Source organism: Meriones unguiculatus, chromosome 7 (assembly GCF_030254825.1).
Source record: "Meriones unguiculatus strain TT.TT164.6M chromosome 7, Bangor_MerUng_6.1, whole genome shotgun sequence".
NCBI classification, from domain to species: domain Eukaryota; kingdom Metazoa; phylum Chordata; class Mammalia; order Rodentia; family Muridae; genus Meriones; species Meriones unguiculatus.
Window position 1 is genome coordinate 115,071,007 of NC_083355.1, and position 14,144 is coordinate 115,085,150.

Genomic DNA, 14,144 nt, shown 5'->3' on the forward strand with positions numbered 1-14,144 from the left:
GAGACCGAGACCCAGAGACTGGCTTTGTCCAGGTGTGTAGAGTCGGCGACATGGACCCCAACACTTGCTGGGAACATAAGGACTGGGTAGGAGAGCTGGAAGTGTTCAGGGCTGAGCTCATTGCATTTGTTTCCAAGGTATTTGCTGGAAAGAGCAGCAGAGATATGGCGCTTGCAGAGGTGTGACTGAGCTTCTTCCTCTTGCCTGCCTTGCTTTGCTTTGACCTGGTTGAGACAGGGTCTTACTATGTAGCCCAGCCTGTCCGGGGATTTGCAATGTTCCTGTCTGTGCCTCTCTGGTGCTGCGATTACATCGATGCCCGTCCCTGACCCTTTTAAAGAGGTAGGCTGGGTGAAGGAGGTGCAATCAGGAAGGCGTGCGGCGATATGGGGATGGCACCCAGGAGCAGTGATCTCAGCTGGGGACACCGGTTCTGGGAAGAGATGTAGATGGTTCTACCAGAGGGGAGAGGAGAGGTACTATCAGGCGCGTCGAGGGCTTGGGTGAACTGTCTGCCCAGGCCGATACTCTTCGGCAAATCTTCCTCGTAGGTAGTGGGATATGGGCTGAACCTCAGACTGGTATTCTCTAGGCGACAGGGCGTAGTGAAACAGATGGATGGGGAGATGGAGGTGGAAAGGCCCTAAAAGGGAGAGAAAATTCCCGACCACCAGAGGGCGCAAACGGACTGTTCTGTTCCTGCCGGAGAGCGGAGACCGTCTCCACTGGTCTCCAATTCCAACCTGCTGGTCTTGAAACTTCTAAGACTTGGATTCAGTTCAGTCCTCACCCTGAGGTCCATTTAACACCAAACCAAGTCTATGGCCATACCACCCTGAACGCGCCCGATCTCCTCTGATCTCGGAAGCTAAGTATGGTCGGGCCTGGTTAGTACTTGGATGGGAGACCACCTGGGAATACGGGGTGCTGTAGGCTTTAAACACACACACACACACACACACACACGCACACAAACACGCACGCACGCACACACAAAACAAAACAAAAAACCACCAAACCAAGACAGAAACGGAGGGTGGGCGGTGGATCCTGGAGCAAGGTTCATCAAAAGGCATCCTGCAGCGAGGTGAATGCTGGCTGGGTCCTCCAGCAGCGCCTACCTCCCAAATGGTATAGTCTGGCTGGAAGTGTGGCGGGGAAGTTCAAACCTTTACATGCTCTGTGAAACATTCATGTACCCCTCCACCTCCACTGCCCCCATCCCCAGGCGGGGAACACACATTAAGCAAGTGTCCCGTGTTCTCTAGGCCTGATAGTTCTGTCAAATGACCTGGAAAAGTGGCCCAATGCCAATCAGGTATGACAGGGCACTCCACAGTTCTAGCATTGGAATGACAGGCCAAGAGAGAAAGACGGCTCGAGTCTGGAGTGAGCATGCCCTAAGTAGTGAGTACCAGGCCAATCAGGGTTATATGAGAAGGCCTTGAATCAAAAAAATAAAAATAAAAAAGTCCGGTATGGAATTCAGAGAAGGGGTACATAGAAGCACAGCCTGGAGATGCTGCTTTGCCAGGGCCGCACTGAGAGACTGTGTGCTGTCCACGGGTTGGTAGAGGGGGCAGAAGGAGGAGGATGGGTCTGATACCAAGTTGGGCCTGAGCAGAACTCCAGGCAGTATTTTAAAGGGATGTTGAGAATGGACAAGATAAAACTGGTATAGCACCAGTTTATGATAAAAATGAGTCACCATCATCCCACATCAGCCGAGAAGGGCCTCTCCAGCACCTCTCCACAAGTGAAAGCAGGTCCTTTCCTGGACCAGAGACTATGGAGAGGCCAGGGTAGGGGTTCAGCTGAGTCCTATGCCATGAGGCAGAAGGGCACCTTCAGGTGGGTTCCACTTCTGCGTCAGCCCTGTCTCAGTCTGGCCAGCCTCGGGAGTGATGCCCTTAGAAGTCTCAGCAGCCTGTGTGCAGCAAGCTGCTCCTCAAGCTTGGCTGTTCTTGCTGCATTAAAAACAAACAGGTTTAGAAATTTCAAAAAGAAAAAAAAAAAGCAAGCAGGTTTGAGCCTTTTGTGAATCCGTGTAGACAGATAATTTCTGTCTTCTTTGAAATAATAACAATCCACAGTCGAGCCTGCTGTCTGTTCCTTGACCTGAAGCCGGGTTGCAGATGAGTGCGTCCCTTGGATGACTGAATGACTGCACTTCCCAGGCACATGCTGACTCACGGTGCAGCCAGCATGCCGTCAGCCCCCACCCCCATAGTCCCTGAAGGTTTCTGGAGGTCAGGCCGTCGTCTCTGCAGGCTGTGCAGAGGGAGACAGTAACACCTGGTGTTAAGTGGACATTCAGCATGGGTCACTGCTGGTGGGTCAGCACCTCCATAGTACCAACACATCAAAGCTGCTTTGGGTCTGTCCTCTCGAGTCTGGAAGATTCTTTAGAACATATCACACCAGGGCAAACTAATGGAGGGAGGGAGGGAGTTGGGGATATTTATCTGTCCTCTCTCACAAGCTTCTGGAAGAGTCATCTGAGTAGTTTCTGGGCTCCATCAGCAGCCTCTGGGACCTGGCACTGGATGCTCGTACAAGGAATAAGCATATTGTAGGCTCTCCGTTTTCCAAAGATGATTTGGGAGAATCAAATCATACCATCATCGTCCCACCAATCAGGACTCGGCTTTCTGACTCTGCATTATCATGTTTTAAAAGATGACTTTGGCCTAGTTCCCTGTATGATGAAGAAGCGAGTTATGAATCTGAACTTTCAAAGGCCAATAACTATTCCTAAGAAAGCAAGCAGCTGAATTTTGGCCTTTAAGTTCTCTGTGTATGGGGGAAGGGGTGGTGGGTCAGAAGCAGGGAAACTTCTTTGAGAGGCATCCCAGGCCCTGCCTCCTGCCAACCAGATTGAGTCCCTAGAATGGTTGTGGAGGTTCAGGGCTCGGGGAGCTCAGGCTCAGTCCTCCCCTTACGGTCACATCAACCTTGCTTGGTAAGCATCTGCAGGAGCCAATTCCCTTCACAGCTCGATGTTACCTACCAGTCAGGTTTTTTTCGGCCTAATCTTGGGCTGCACTTCAGTCCTCCTCCACCCAGACATAGCCTTCCCTTCCCTGAGGCCAGTTCCTCAGTTAAGAACACCTCCCCTCACTCATGGCAGGCTGGTCAACAAAGTAAGTCCAGGACAGCCAAGGCTACACAGAGAAACCCTGCCTAGAAAACCGAAACAATAAAAACAAACAACAAACCAGTTTAGCAAGGTAATTGTGGGCATGCCCCTCATCCCCTCTCTCTCTGAAAAAAACTCCTCCCTCATGTGTATCTGATAACTAGTGGGCTGAGGTTGATGTTGGCACTCGAGACTCATTCATTCATTCACTCGTTCATTCATTCAATGGGAGAACGTAGATTGTTTAGAATAACGCCAGGTACAGGATGAGCTCTTATTAAACGTCAGCTCTCGTCGGTGCATCCTTCATACACTATTGAAGGAGTCTGAGGGGCTCTATGATATTCTCTGTCACTCAGTAATGGAGACAGACGCGATTCCTGGGCCACTCTAGGGCGGAGAGACGCCGGTTTCCCCCCCACCCTACCTATGGACTACAAATCCCAAAAGGCCACGCGGTGCCGCACCTAGCCCCTCCTCCAGGCGCATGCGTAACGTCACGACGCAGACCGCGAGCGGGCGCCGGTGGCTGCAGCCAGCGGGCGGGGCGGGGCCGGCGGGAGCGGCGGCCTTTAGGGCGGAGCCGGCTCCGCTGTCCGCAGTCGGCCGCGGGCTAGCGGACACAGCGTCTCTGCTCGTCCGTCCCTCTCGCTCGCTGCCCTCTCGCGCCAGAGGCCGCCCTTCTCGACTCTCTTTCTCTCTCTCTCTTTTCTCTCTCCCTCCCTCCCGCGAATCCGCCATGTCGGAGCCGGGCGGCGGCGGCGAGGACGGCTCGGCCGGCCTGGAGGTGTCGGCGGTGCAGAATGTGGCGGACGTGTCGGTGCTGCAGAAGCACCTGCGCAAGCTTGTGCCGCTGCTGCTGGAGGATGGCGGCGACGCGCCGGCGGCGCTGGAGGCGGCGCTGGAGGAGAAGAGCGCCCTGGAGCAGATGCGCAAGTTCCTGTCAGACCCGCAGGTCCACACGGTCCTGGTGGAGCGCTCCACCCTCAAAGGTGCGCGGCTCCCCCTCCCTGGTCGCGTGGGGCGGCGGGGGTGCCCGGGCCGCCAGCGCCCGCACAGTGGGGTCGCTTTGTCTATGCGCCTTCTCAAGATGGCCGAGTTGGGTGGAGACGGCGTCTCCCGGGCCTGGCCGGGCATAGGGCCGCATCCCTGCCTCCAAAGTCACATGAGCTTTCCGGTTTCGATTCCAGGCTCAGCCCGCTTTGGGAAGGATGTGTCTAGGGTAGCCTAGGTGCTGGCCCCTGAGTGGGCTCGGGGACCGGTGGGTTGGAGGGAGCCGGAGCGGCCAGGCCCTGTGCACCCAGTACCTCTGCTGTCTGTCGCTGCCTACCGTGTAGGCCTCGCAGCATCGTTGCTGAGTGGGTGCATCCTCCCCATTTACAAACCAGGAAGCCCAGTCCCATGGCTTGGTCCAAGGTCACCAGCAAGTACCGGACCTTAGACTAGACAAATACCAGTTTCCAGACCATTGCTTGTTTTGCTGAGATCATGACTTGAAATTGTTACTTAGACGACCCTAATGACAGCCCTGTAACATTTAAGTCAAATGTCAAAGATTTAAAAACGGTTGGTTACCTAGTTGGGGAAGGAGGCGAAAAAGCTGACATGCTCCACTGGAGTGCTCCAGTAGAGACGCTGTCAGCATCCCTAGATTCGTCTGGAATCTGGAGCTTGCTTGCAGGATTCCTTCCTCCTTGGGTCTCTAAAACCACTTTGTAGCATCAGGGGAGCATGTGTGACATGCTGGTGGATGGGTGTGGCATCCCCCTAGGAATCCAGAGGTGCTGTCTTAAGTTAACCCTTCGGGATTGAAGATGGTCTGAGAATGCTTGCCAGCAAGTTCCGAAGCCGGTGTGCTTCGGTTAGAGAACCAGCGAGGTTACCCTTTTGGATAGTTTGTATCTTTCAGGAAAGTTTGTATCTCTTAAAGGCTATTCTTCTTAACAAAATGTTCGTTGTGGCTTTGGTTTGGGCCAGAAGTTAGAAGACAGCAAAATATTTTTCTTTGAGCCAAACGGAATGTTTACAGCATTATGCTAGGTGCCTGTTCGGTTAGTGTGGTTTAAGGTAGTCTCCTTAGCATTTGGGGTTTGTATTTATCTCTGTGTTGAAATTACTAGTGTAAAAAGGGGGAAAAAACTTTTGCCCCCCCCAAAAAAAACCTTGTAACTATAGAAAATTTGAAACATACCTGAACTAAAAATCATCTGAAATCCTTACCAGGGTAGAGTCCCACGTGCCCTTTGACCCATACTTTTTTGGTCATTGGGGAGAGCTGTGTGTGCAAATACATCATTTTATTAAAATAAATTTTAACGTATGTTTTTAAAGATTTTGAGTAGCTTGATTCCAGCTAATTCTTTATATTCTTTGTTGCACGGTTTGTGTGATTTTAACACATAAACACACAAAACCATGAGTCATGATTTCTCTTTATGAAGAAAATTCCCAGGTTTTGTTCTTTGCTCTAGAGTGGTCATTATGCATTTGTTTTTCTCATACATATCAATCTTGTACCAAGGGTGGAAATGGAACAGTGTCTACGCAGTGCTCGTTTCTCTTAGCCAAGTGACGATCCAGCTTCCCAGCTAGGTTCCATAATGACTTGCACTTTTGAAAGTTGACTAAGGAATTTTGACCATCTTAGACTGAAATATTTTTGTTTATCAAAATCTTAGGTGTATTCCTAGTAATGTAACATATCATTAGCTTCTTGTTCACTTACAGAAACACAAGGAAAGATTAAAACTCCAAGTTTATGCCTGAAGGTCTCCTTATTAGCGACTGTGTTATCTGTGCCAAGGGTTGGGTCCCGGACGTTGCACAGGCGGCGAAGCCCACCTTTTTTATGTTAATATTGTTTATTTGCTTGTTTGAGAAGTCTCGCGGAGTAGCTCCTGTTGGCTTGGCTTGGAGCTCTGAGACCATGTGACCTCACAGAGCTTACCTGACTGTCTCCTGGGGCCTGCAAAGCACATGTTGAGCTGGCCCTGGCTCTGTGCAGACCCTGGGCCCCTGCTAGGAGGGTTTGGTTTGGGTGGTTCTTAGGAGTTCACGTTGGCCCTGCACTTAGTCAGGCATGTGAGGGCAACATTGATTGCAGTGAAAGGTGAGCGAGTACTGCTAGCTGTGAGTAATGACATAGCTGCTTTCCTGAGGTGGGAACATTGTTTTTATTAAACTTTTTTTGGATTATTTCTTTTTATTCTCTATGTGCATTGGTGTTTTGCTTGCATGTATGGTTATGTGAGGATGTTGAATTCCCCTGAAGCTGGAGTTACAGACAGTTGTGAGCTGCCATGTGTGTGCTGAGAATTGAACTAGGTAGGGTCCTCTGGAAGACAGCCTGTGCTGTTAACCTCTGAGCCATCTCTCCAGTCGGAAATCTGTTTTTAATTCTAGCTTCCCCTCCTTTCTCTTTCTCTCTTTTTTTCAAATGACAAATTCTCATGTAGCCCAAGGTGGCCTCAGACTCATGTAGCCAAGCATGGCCTTGAACTTCTGATCTTCCTGCCTCAGCCTCCCAGTTGCTAAGGGGATCCCCACCATGGTCAGTTTTTAGTGTGGTGCTGGGGAGAGCGTGCAGGATTTAATGCATGCCAGGCAAGTGTTTCACCAGCTGAGCTGTCGCAGGCCTTTCCCCACTACCCTGCTTTAAAGAAATTTCTAATCACCACCAATATATAGAGACAATTTTTATGTCGCCAAATGTGTTCTTTTTTAAGCTACCCCAACCACCTATAAACTTTGCATTGAAGTACAGAATTCCTCAAAGTATAGAAGATGGTGAGTTTAACAGCTTATTTTGATGGTGAAGCTTCAGCAAGTGAGCAGATGAGTTACAACTGTCACTTAAGAACTCTCCTTTCTGTAGTTCCTAGTCTGAGAGAAATAGTTTTCTTCTAGATAAGAAGGCACTTGACTCCTAACTGGGTGGTTTGCACTGTCAAGGTGTTTTTGCAGCACTTCTCACTATGGGTGCAGGTTTCTTTGCGCCGTGTTCCTGGCAGGTTGGTGGTATCTAAGGAACATAAGGGCTGTGCCTCTGTGACTGGTGTCCTCCAGCTTTGTGAGTGCTCGGCAGAGATAGGTAATCCGGTGGTATGTGTTTTGAGTGTGTGTGTGAGTGTGTGTGTGTGTTGAGGGGAAGTGGTTGCCACACACTTGCTCTCACCTCACTCCGTTTTCATTCTTCACTACTGGAAGTGGTGGCTGCTCTTAGTGTGTGTGTCTTGAACTGGCAGCGCAGTGTTTCCCAAGGTAGGTGATTTAGGGGTTCAGCTCTTCATTAGTGCAGGAAGTTTTCGCATTTCACACAAAGCCTTTTATGAGCCCGGCTTCATAGAAACGTAGCTGTGTGGAGACATAGGAAAATTGTTTCTGTGGGTTTTCAAAAGTTGTTTTTCCAAGGACTTAATATTCATGAGAAATTATGAAATCCAGTAATTGGTGGCTTTAGGAAATTCACACAGCCGTGGGCCCCTGAGGTGATGAGGACTGCTGGGCCAGGAGCATAGACAGCACAATTTTCCTCTAATCTGGTCAGTCTTCAGATTGTGGATGTTCAGCCTGCACTCATTTCCATACTTACCACCTCACGTGGTTAATACAACGATTACTAAATCAACAAGAAAAGTTTTCTGTACTATCTCTGTAATATCCAAGCACGTGGAGGAGGCCTGGGCTTACTGCCGGGCTGTCGGTGTGCAGGTATACAGGGCAAGGCGGTATGCGGCCAGGCAAATGAGAGCTGGCAGTGCAGAGAAAGAGGAGAGCGTCTTCACTGCTTTTTAAAACAGTAAAAATGGGTGGCCTGAGAACCCAGGAGAAAATCAGCTCATCCCTCTTCATTACTGAGGAGCGAAACTGGAATGCTAGAAGTTTGAGCCTGCTTAGAAAGAGGATGTTGTTAAAAAAAAAAAAAAGAAAGAAAGAAAGGACAAAAAGAGGATGTTGTTTCCTTTTTTTAATTGAAAACATTTTCCCCATATAATATATTTTGATTATATTTTCCCTTCCCCCAGTTCCTCCAGACCCTTCCATTCCCCTCCCCATACAACGTTGTTCTTTTTCTCTTTCAAAACAAAAATCAAAAGACCAATAAGACCAAAAAAAAAAAAAAAAAAAAAAAGCCAAAACTCAGTAAAATGAAACAAAAACTCCACAAAAAATATCACTGAGTGGACATATAGCCTGCCGTGCAGCATGGTTGACTACCGAGGCCTTGGGACTGGGGTGTTGCCTCCGTTGGTAGGTGCTGGTGTAGCCTGTGGTTTGATTCCCAGCCCATGGTAGCGCACGGCCGTAATCCCAGCACTTAAGAGTGGAAGCAGGAGGACCAGGTCAAGGTGGGTTCCGAGGCCAGCCTAGACCACATGAGACCTTGTCTCCAGAAAAGAAGCACTGAGTACCAAGTTCCGGAGGTGTCAGTGACATTCGTTGAAGTGAGCTCCAGGTTTCTGTCAGCTAGGAGTGCGGAGTGGGTGGAAGGCCTCCTTAGTGCCTTCATGCACCCCTTCAGGTTGAGAAAGCCTGGCTTTCTCAGAGGCCACTGGTGTGGCAGTGAGATCAGGGTCCTCCGCACCAGAGCTGACAAAGGAATAAAGCTGAAGCTGTTGCATGAGAAAGACGGTTCCTGTGGTGTGATGGTGACCATCATGACACGGTATTGATTTGTTTCACATTTTAAAGGGGAAAGAAGATGAAAGAAAACCCGGGAACTTGTAACAAGTTACTTGTACAGGGTGTGAGGTGAATGCCTTCATCTGGCTGTAGCAGAAAGTTGGGAGGAAATTTTACTTTAGCGATTAAACCTTGAAAAGTACCAAGCTTTCTCTCATTTCCTGCTGCGCAGTCCCACACTTGATGAAATGCTTACTGAGGTGAGGGCAGTGCAGTTCTTCGAGCAGTTGAGTGTCATTAGGGCACAGTGTCCTCCTAATTTTGCACTAGTGTTTGAGATGTGTGGTCTGCCTGCAGAAGCAGGCCCATCAAATGCTGCTGCCAGGTGGCCAGTGTCCACCAGTGTAGCATGCAGCTCAGGAACTGGGGAGGCCGGCCCAGCACTTCCTGAGCCCTGCCATGTGATTCTTCACCTGTGTTAACTGGGCGTTAACTGGCAGCTCACAGGTACCAGGAAACTGATTCAAGATGTATTGAAATGTGCACCTGACAAACATGTAGGTTGTGTCTATAAACAAGCTTCTGTAAGCTTTGCTTCTTTGAGACAGGATTTCTCTGTGTAACCCTGGCTGTCCTGGACTTTGTAGACCAGGCTGACCTTGAACTTGCTGGGATCACTTACAGGAGTGTGCCACGGCACCAGGCATCTTCCCAATTATTAAAAATAAATAATCAAGTGTCTTTCCTCAACTTTAAAATTAAAATTTTTACAGTAGTAGAAATGTCGACTTTTTTACTGTTTAGAAGATGTAATAGTGTACAGAGAAACAAAAGGGAGAACACACACAGTTTTGGAGGCGGTCTATAACTCTAGCTAACATGGAGCTTACTTTGTAGATCAGGCTGACTGCAACTTGTGGTGATCCTCCTGCCTCTTCCAACCCAGTGCTGAGATCACAGGTGTGTGCCATCAAGCTTGGCCTTTTGTAAAGAGCATTTGGTAATAATTTATTAAACATCATGACATGCTTTAAGTGGAGTATGGGCATATTCAGATTTTGATTTCTGCAGTTACCGAGTATGTACAACAAGACTGATGCAGATGTGTTTCTCTGACTGACTGGCAGTGGCTTCCCTGATTTATTCTCATGCTGCTGGAATTTCACCAAAGCCGCAGGACTGTCTGAGTTCTTCCTGTCTGAGGATTATGTCACTGGGCGTGCCTTCCTGAGCCCGCCTGAGCAGCTTTCTGCTGCACTGCAGTGCTCCTAGTGTTGAGCTGCAGCATTTGCTACAAAGCCCTGACTCACCTGCTGCCTGCAGTGGGCCCTAGAGCCCTGTGGATTAGGAAGTATTGGCGGGAGGTTGAGACCCGGTGCCTGGCTGCATCTCTTCTGTGATTGCATTTGTGTGAATGATGACTGTTAGGGAAGAAATGCTTTAAAGTTTTCAGTTGTGTCAGGATTTCTTTTAGTGGTTATAGAATGTTCTTTTATTGTCTGTGATACTTGAGTGTTATTCTGTGATGCGTTTTATATGATCGTGGAAAATTTAGAGAGAGAGAGAGTGTGTGTGTGTAATAGCACTGTCCATCTTGGAACTCATCTACCTGCCTCTGCTTCCCGAGTGCTGAAACTGTCTTGCCCAGCAAGACAGTGTTTTGTAACCCACTGCCTTGACAGTTGTAGTTTGTGACATGTCTTTATGTGCTTGCAATTTAGAGACTGCAGGCATAGGTGTGGCCAATCTCAGGCAGCAGGATTATCCTATATAGCTGAATTTGAGTGGTTGAAAAGACACTTGATTTATAAAGGGTTTTAAAGTTAAAAAATTAAACACCTCCTTAGGCATTCTAAAGCTTTTTATTTGGGCAGGCCCAGGGTAGGAGGGCCTCTACAAGAAGAACATGTTGGATCTCTTGGCAAAGTGTGCCTTCATATTCTGGATGAATGAGTCCAGGCTCCGTGATGGGCCCTGCATAGCACTGGGTGACAGCTCCTGGTGGTCATGCTCCAGATTCGTAGACAACCGAGTGCTGCTGGGGAGCATGCAGTGGGTAGATGCTGACGGTCTGCACCTTCAGGGGTTGCTCTTCAGCACTCACCCACACTATACAGTCTTTCCTCAGCTGAGACGCAGAGTATTAACACTCTAAGCCAGGCAGTGGCACAGCCTGTAACCCTAGCACTTCAGGAGGCAGAGACAGGTGGATCTTTGTGAGTTTGAGGCCAGCCTGGTCTACAAAGCAAGTCCAGGACAGCCAAGGCTATACAGGGACACCTTGTCTCAGAAAACAAGAAAAACAAAACAAAAAAATAAAAATAAAATAAAAAAGAACAGAGAGCAGGGACTCTTATGCCATAAAGAGGTGGCATGCAGCCTGTGGGGTGGGCACTGTCTTATATTCTCAGTGTGCCTGAGGCCTTCAGGGTACTGTTGGAAGATGCCAACTCCCACATAAGGACAGTTATTTTAAAAAATAAGAAGTAATACTAGGCATACTAGAATGTTCTGCTACCCACTTCTTTCCCCCTTCCTTAAAATTGTATCAGAAACAATTGTTTGGAAAAAAATTGTCTCTTGGATAGATACATATATATCATGCTTTTTAGTATGAATTTTTAAAGTTAGCTTACAACAAAATGATTTCATTGTGACATTTGCATACATAGGTATCATTTTGCTTTATCATTCAGCCCTGTTCCCTAGTGCTCTCCCCTGCTCCCCAAATAATTCCACTTGTATCTTCATCTCACATGTACGCCATTACCCTTTTTACTCCCTCCCCACTTAAGAGTGCTCCCTCACCTCTCAGTCCCTTTTCTACTTCCCCTCCAACTAAATCCAAAGCCCACTTAAGAGAGAAGACATCTCATCTTTGAGTCTGCTTTATTCACTTAGCACAGTGATCTCCAGCTCCACCCATTTTATGCAAATGTCATGATTTTGAATTTTGCTTTTGCCTCATCTTAAAACTAACCAAGCAGACAGTGTTTGCTCTGGCTCTGTATTTTATATCTGAATTTTAAGGTTTAATTGCTGAAAGAAGCCTTGTGGAGCACCCAGTTCAGTGTCATGTGCCCTTCTTTCACACCACTTAGCTCTGTTAGCATCTTCTCTTAGGATTATTGCCTTTTCACCCACCTCATGGCTTGAAAATGAAGGCGAGCCTGATGTGGCTCATGCCTTTAATCTCACCATTCAGAAGGCAGAAGCCAGCAGATGTCTGTGAGGCCTGAGCCAGTCTGGTTTCCATAGTGAGTCCTACGCCAGACAGAGCTATACAGTGAAACCCTGTCTCCAGGGTATTAAATAATCCCGTTAAATGAATTTGTAGATTGTAGAGTTTGCTAATGGTGGTATTTCACATCTCTGAGTCATACATGTGGAGATAATTTACGTAGAATGTTCAAATGCCTTGGAGGTTATTGATAGAGAAGTTTGCATTATCTTTTAGTCTTACTTTATTTCGAGAGAGTCTCGCTATATAGCCCTGCTGGCTTGAAACTGTAGATCCAGCTTGCTTTGAACTCACAGAAATCGCTTGTCTGTGTCTCCCTGGTACTGGGATTAAAGGTACCACACCCAGATCGTTCTTACAGTTTTTTTCTATGATTTTGATTTTTCGTTTGGAAGTCTGGTTCTCTTGTCTCTGAGGCTGTTTACTGCTAAGTTCCAGTAAGCTTGTTGTGTGGCCTGTGTGCTGTGTGGACCCTATATGGCCCATGCTTTCCATTAGCTTGAGTGGAAGAGGAGCTTCTATCTGGAGCCCACAACAGACTGACAGGTGCTTGACAGGGCAAAGGGAAAGCTGGGTGACTGTCTCTGGGAATATTCCTTGTCAGCAGTCTTCCAGGGCAGGCTGAACCCTTGACTAGCCCTGCTGTGTGCTGGTGAGAGGCTTGTGTAGAAGTCTGCATTCTCATGTGTGCTTTCCAGCTGAGTGTCTTGGAGGTCATTTACACCGTACATGCAAAACAGGGCTAATAGTCCTGCCAGCCTAGGGCTGACTGTGTGACATGGAAATGCTTGTCAAGTCATGTCTCAAGAGCTGAGTATAAACCAGGGCATGGTGGCACATGCCTGTAATCCCAGCACTCTGAGAGGCAGAGGCAGGGGATCTCTGTGATTGAGGCCAGTCTGGTCTACAGAGCCAGTCCAGGACATCTAAGGCTACACAGAGAAACTCTGTCTCGAGAAAACAGAAACAAAACAAACTAACTAACAAACAAAGGTGAGTATACAGCTGAGCAGACCACACTTGGGATGGAGAGAAAACTTGTATTTTTGGGACACAGAGGGTGAGTCTAGTGGCCAGGACAGTGAAAATTTGGCTAACTCTTCTGGGCTGCCCACATCTGTTCTCTTACTAATCTTCGAACAACCCAGGCCCTCGCTGTTGCCTGGAAGATACAGAGAAGGTAGCCTCCTTGTCCCCAAGATCACACAGCAAACAAATGCTTGATTTAGGAGTCAGGAAAAACAGTTGCCAGTACCCTGGGACTTCAGGGTAGTATGAGGTAGGCTGAGGTGAGGATCAGTCTCTAAGATTTGATAAGACTTGATAAGAAATTGGAAATGCCAATGTGATTTGATAATATTATTGTGATTTGTAGAGGACGTTGGTGATGAAGGAGAAGAGGAGAAAGAATTTATTTCCTACAACATCAACATAGACATTCATTATGGGGTGAAGTCCAATAGGTAAGTACTGTGAGGCCATTATGATAATGTGCCACAGGTCTGCTGCCCATGAATACACCTTAAGCACAGCCAAGACTTCTAAGTCAGTGTAAATTCTGAAACTTTCCAATTCTAATTGCCATACATGGTGTTAGTCTTATGCTTTGTGCTGTCATGTGCGAACTAGTAGTTTCGGGTTTCTATCACATTTTATTCCTTGGTTTAATAATAATGTCTGCTTTTATCTTATTTTTGTCATTATAAATGAGTAGTAAACATTCTTGTTAACTACATTGTTGGCCTATTTTTTTTAGGATAAATCCTTCAAACTAGTATTACTATTACATAGGAAAGGCATCATTGAAGTTTTAATGCATGTTGCTGGGTTCACCCTCCAGAAAGTTTATATCAGCTTGTCACCCCAGTAGAAACATTCAAGTTTCCATATGTGAAAACTGTCATTATTCCACACTGGCAGTCAAAACTTCTCAAGCAGTTTTAAGACTACAGAGGAGTTGCTTAATGGCATATACTGTAATCCCATCTTTTAGAAGGCTGAAGCTAGGGATCAAATGCCTAGGGCTAGCCTGGTCTGCATAGGAAAAGAAATAAGGGGGGAAAGGGTTGCAGAAGACTTGTGTGGATATTGTGTGACTAGAACTCTGAGATAGGAGTTGCTAGCAGTTGCCATGCATGGGCT

General features: G+C 47.5%; 1 protein-coding gene and 1 non-coding gene across 2 annotated transcripts in view; both read left to right on the plus strand.

Moving 5' to 3' along the window:
* The first annotated feature begins 817 nt into the window (after window positions 1-817).
* LOC132655469 (5S ribosomal RNA) lies at window positions 818-936 on the plus strand. The gene has a single exon (XR_009593277.1). It is a non-coding gene; the product is annotated as a 5S ribosomal RNA (ribosomal RNA).
* A 2,726-nt stretch (window positions 937-3,662) lies between these two features.
* Dync1h1 (dynein cytoplasmic 1 heavy chain 1) overlaps window positions 3,663-14,144 on the plus strand; it is a 65,602-nt gene continuing 55,120 nt past the window's right edge. The window contains exons 1-2 of the mRNA XM_021645054.2: window positions 3,663-4,131; window positions 13,378-13,465. Coding sequence (XP_021500729.1) covers window positions 3,879-4,131; window positions 13,378-13,465 — 341 coding nt within the window. The 5' untranslated portion in view covers window positions 3,663-3,878. The remainder of the gene's footprint in view (window positions 4,132-13,377; window positions 13,466-14,144) is intronic.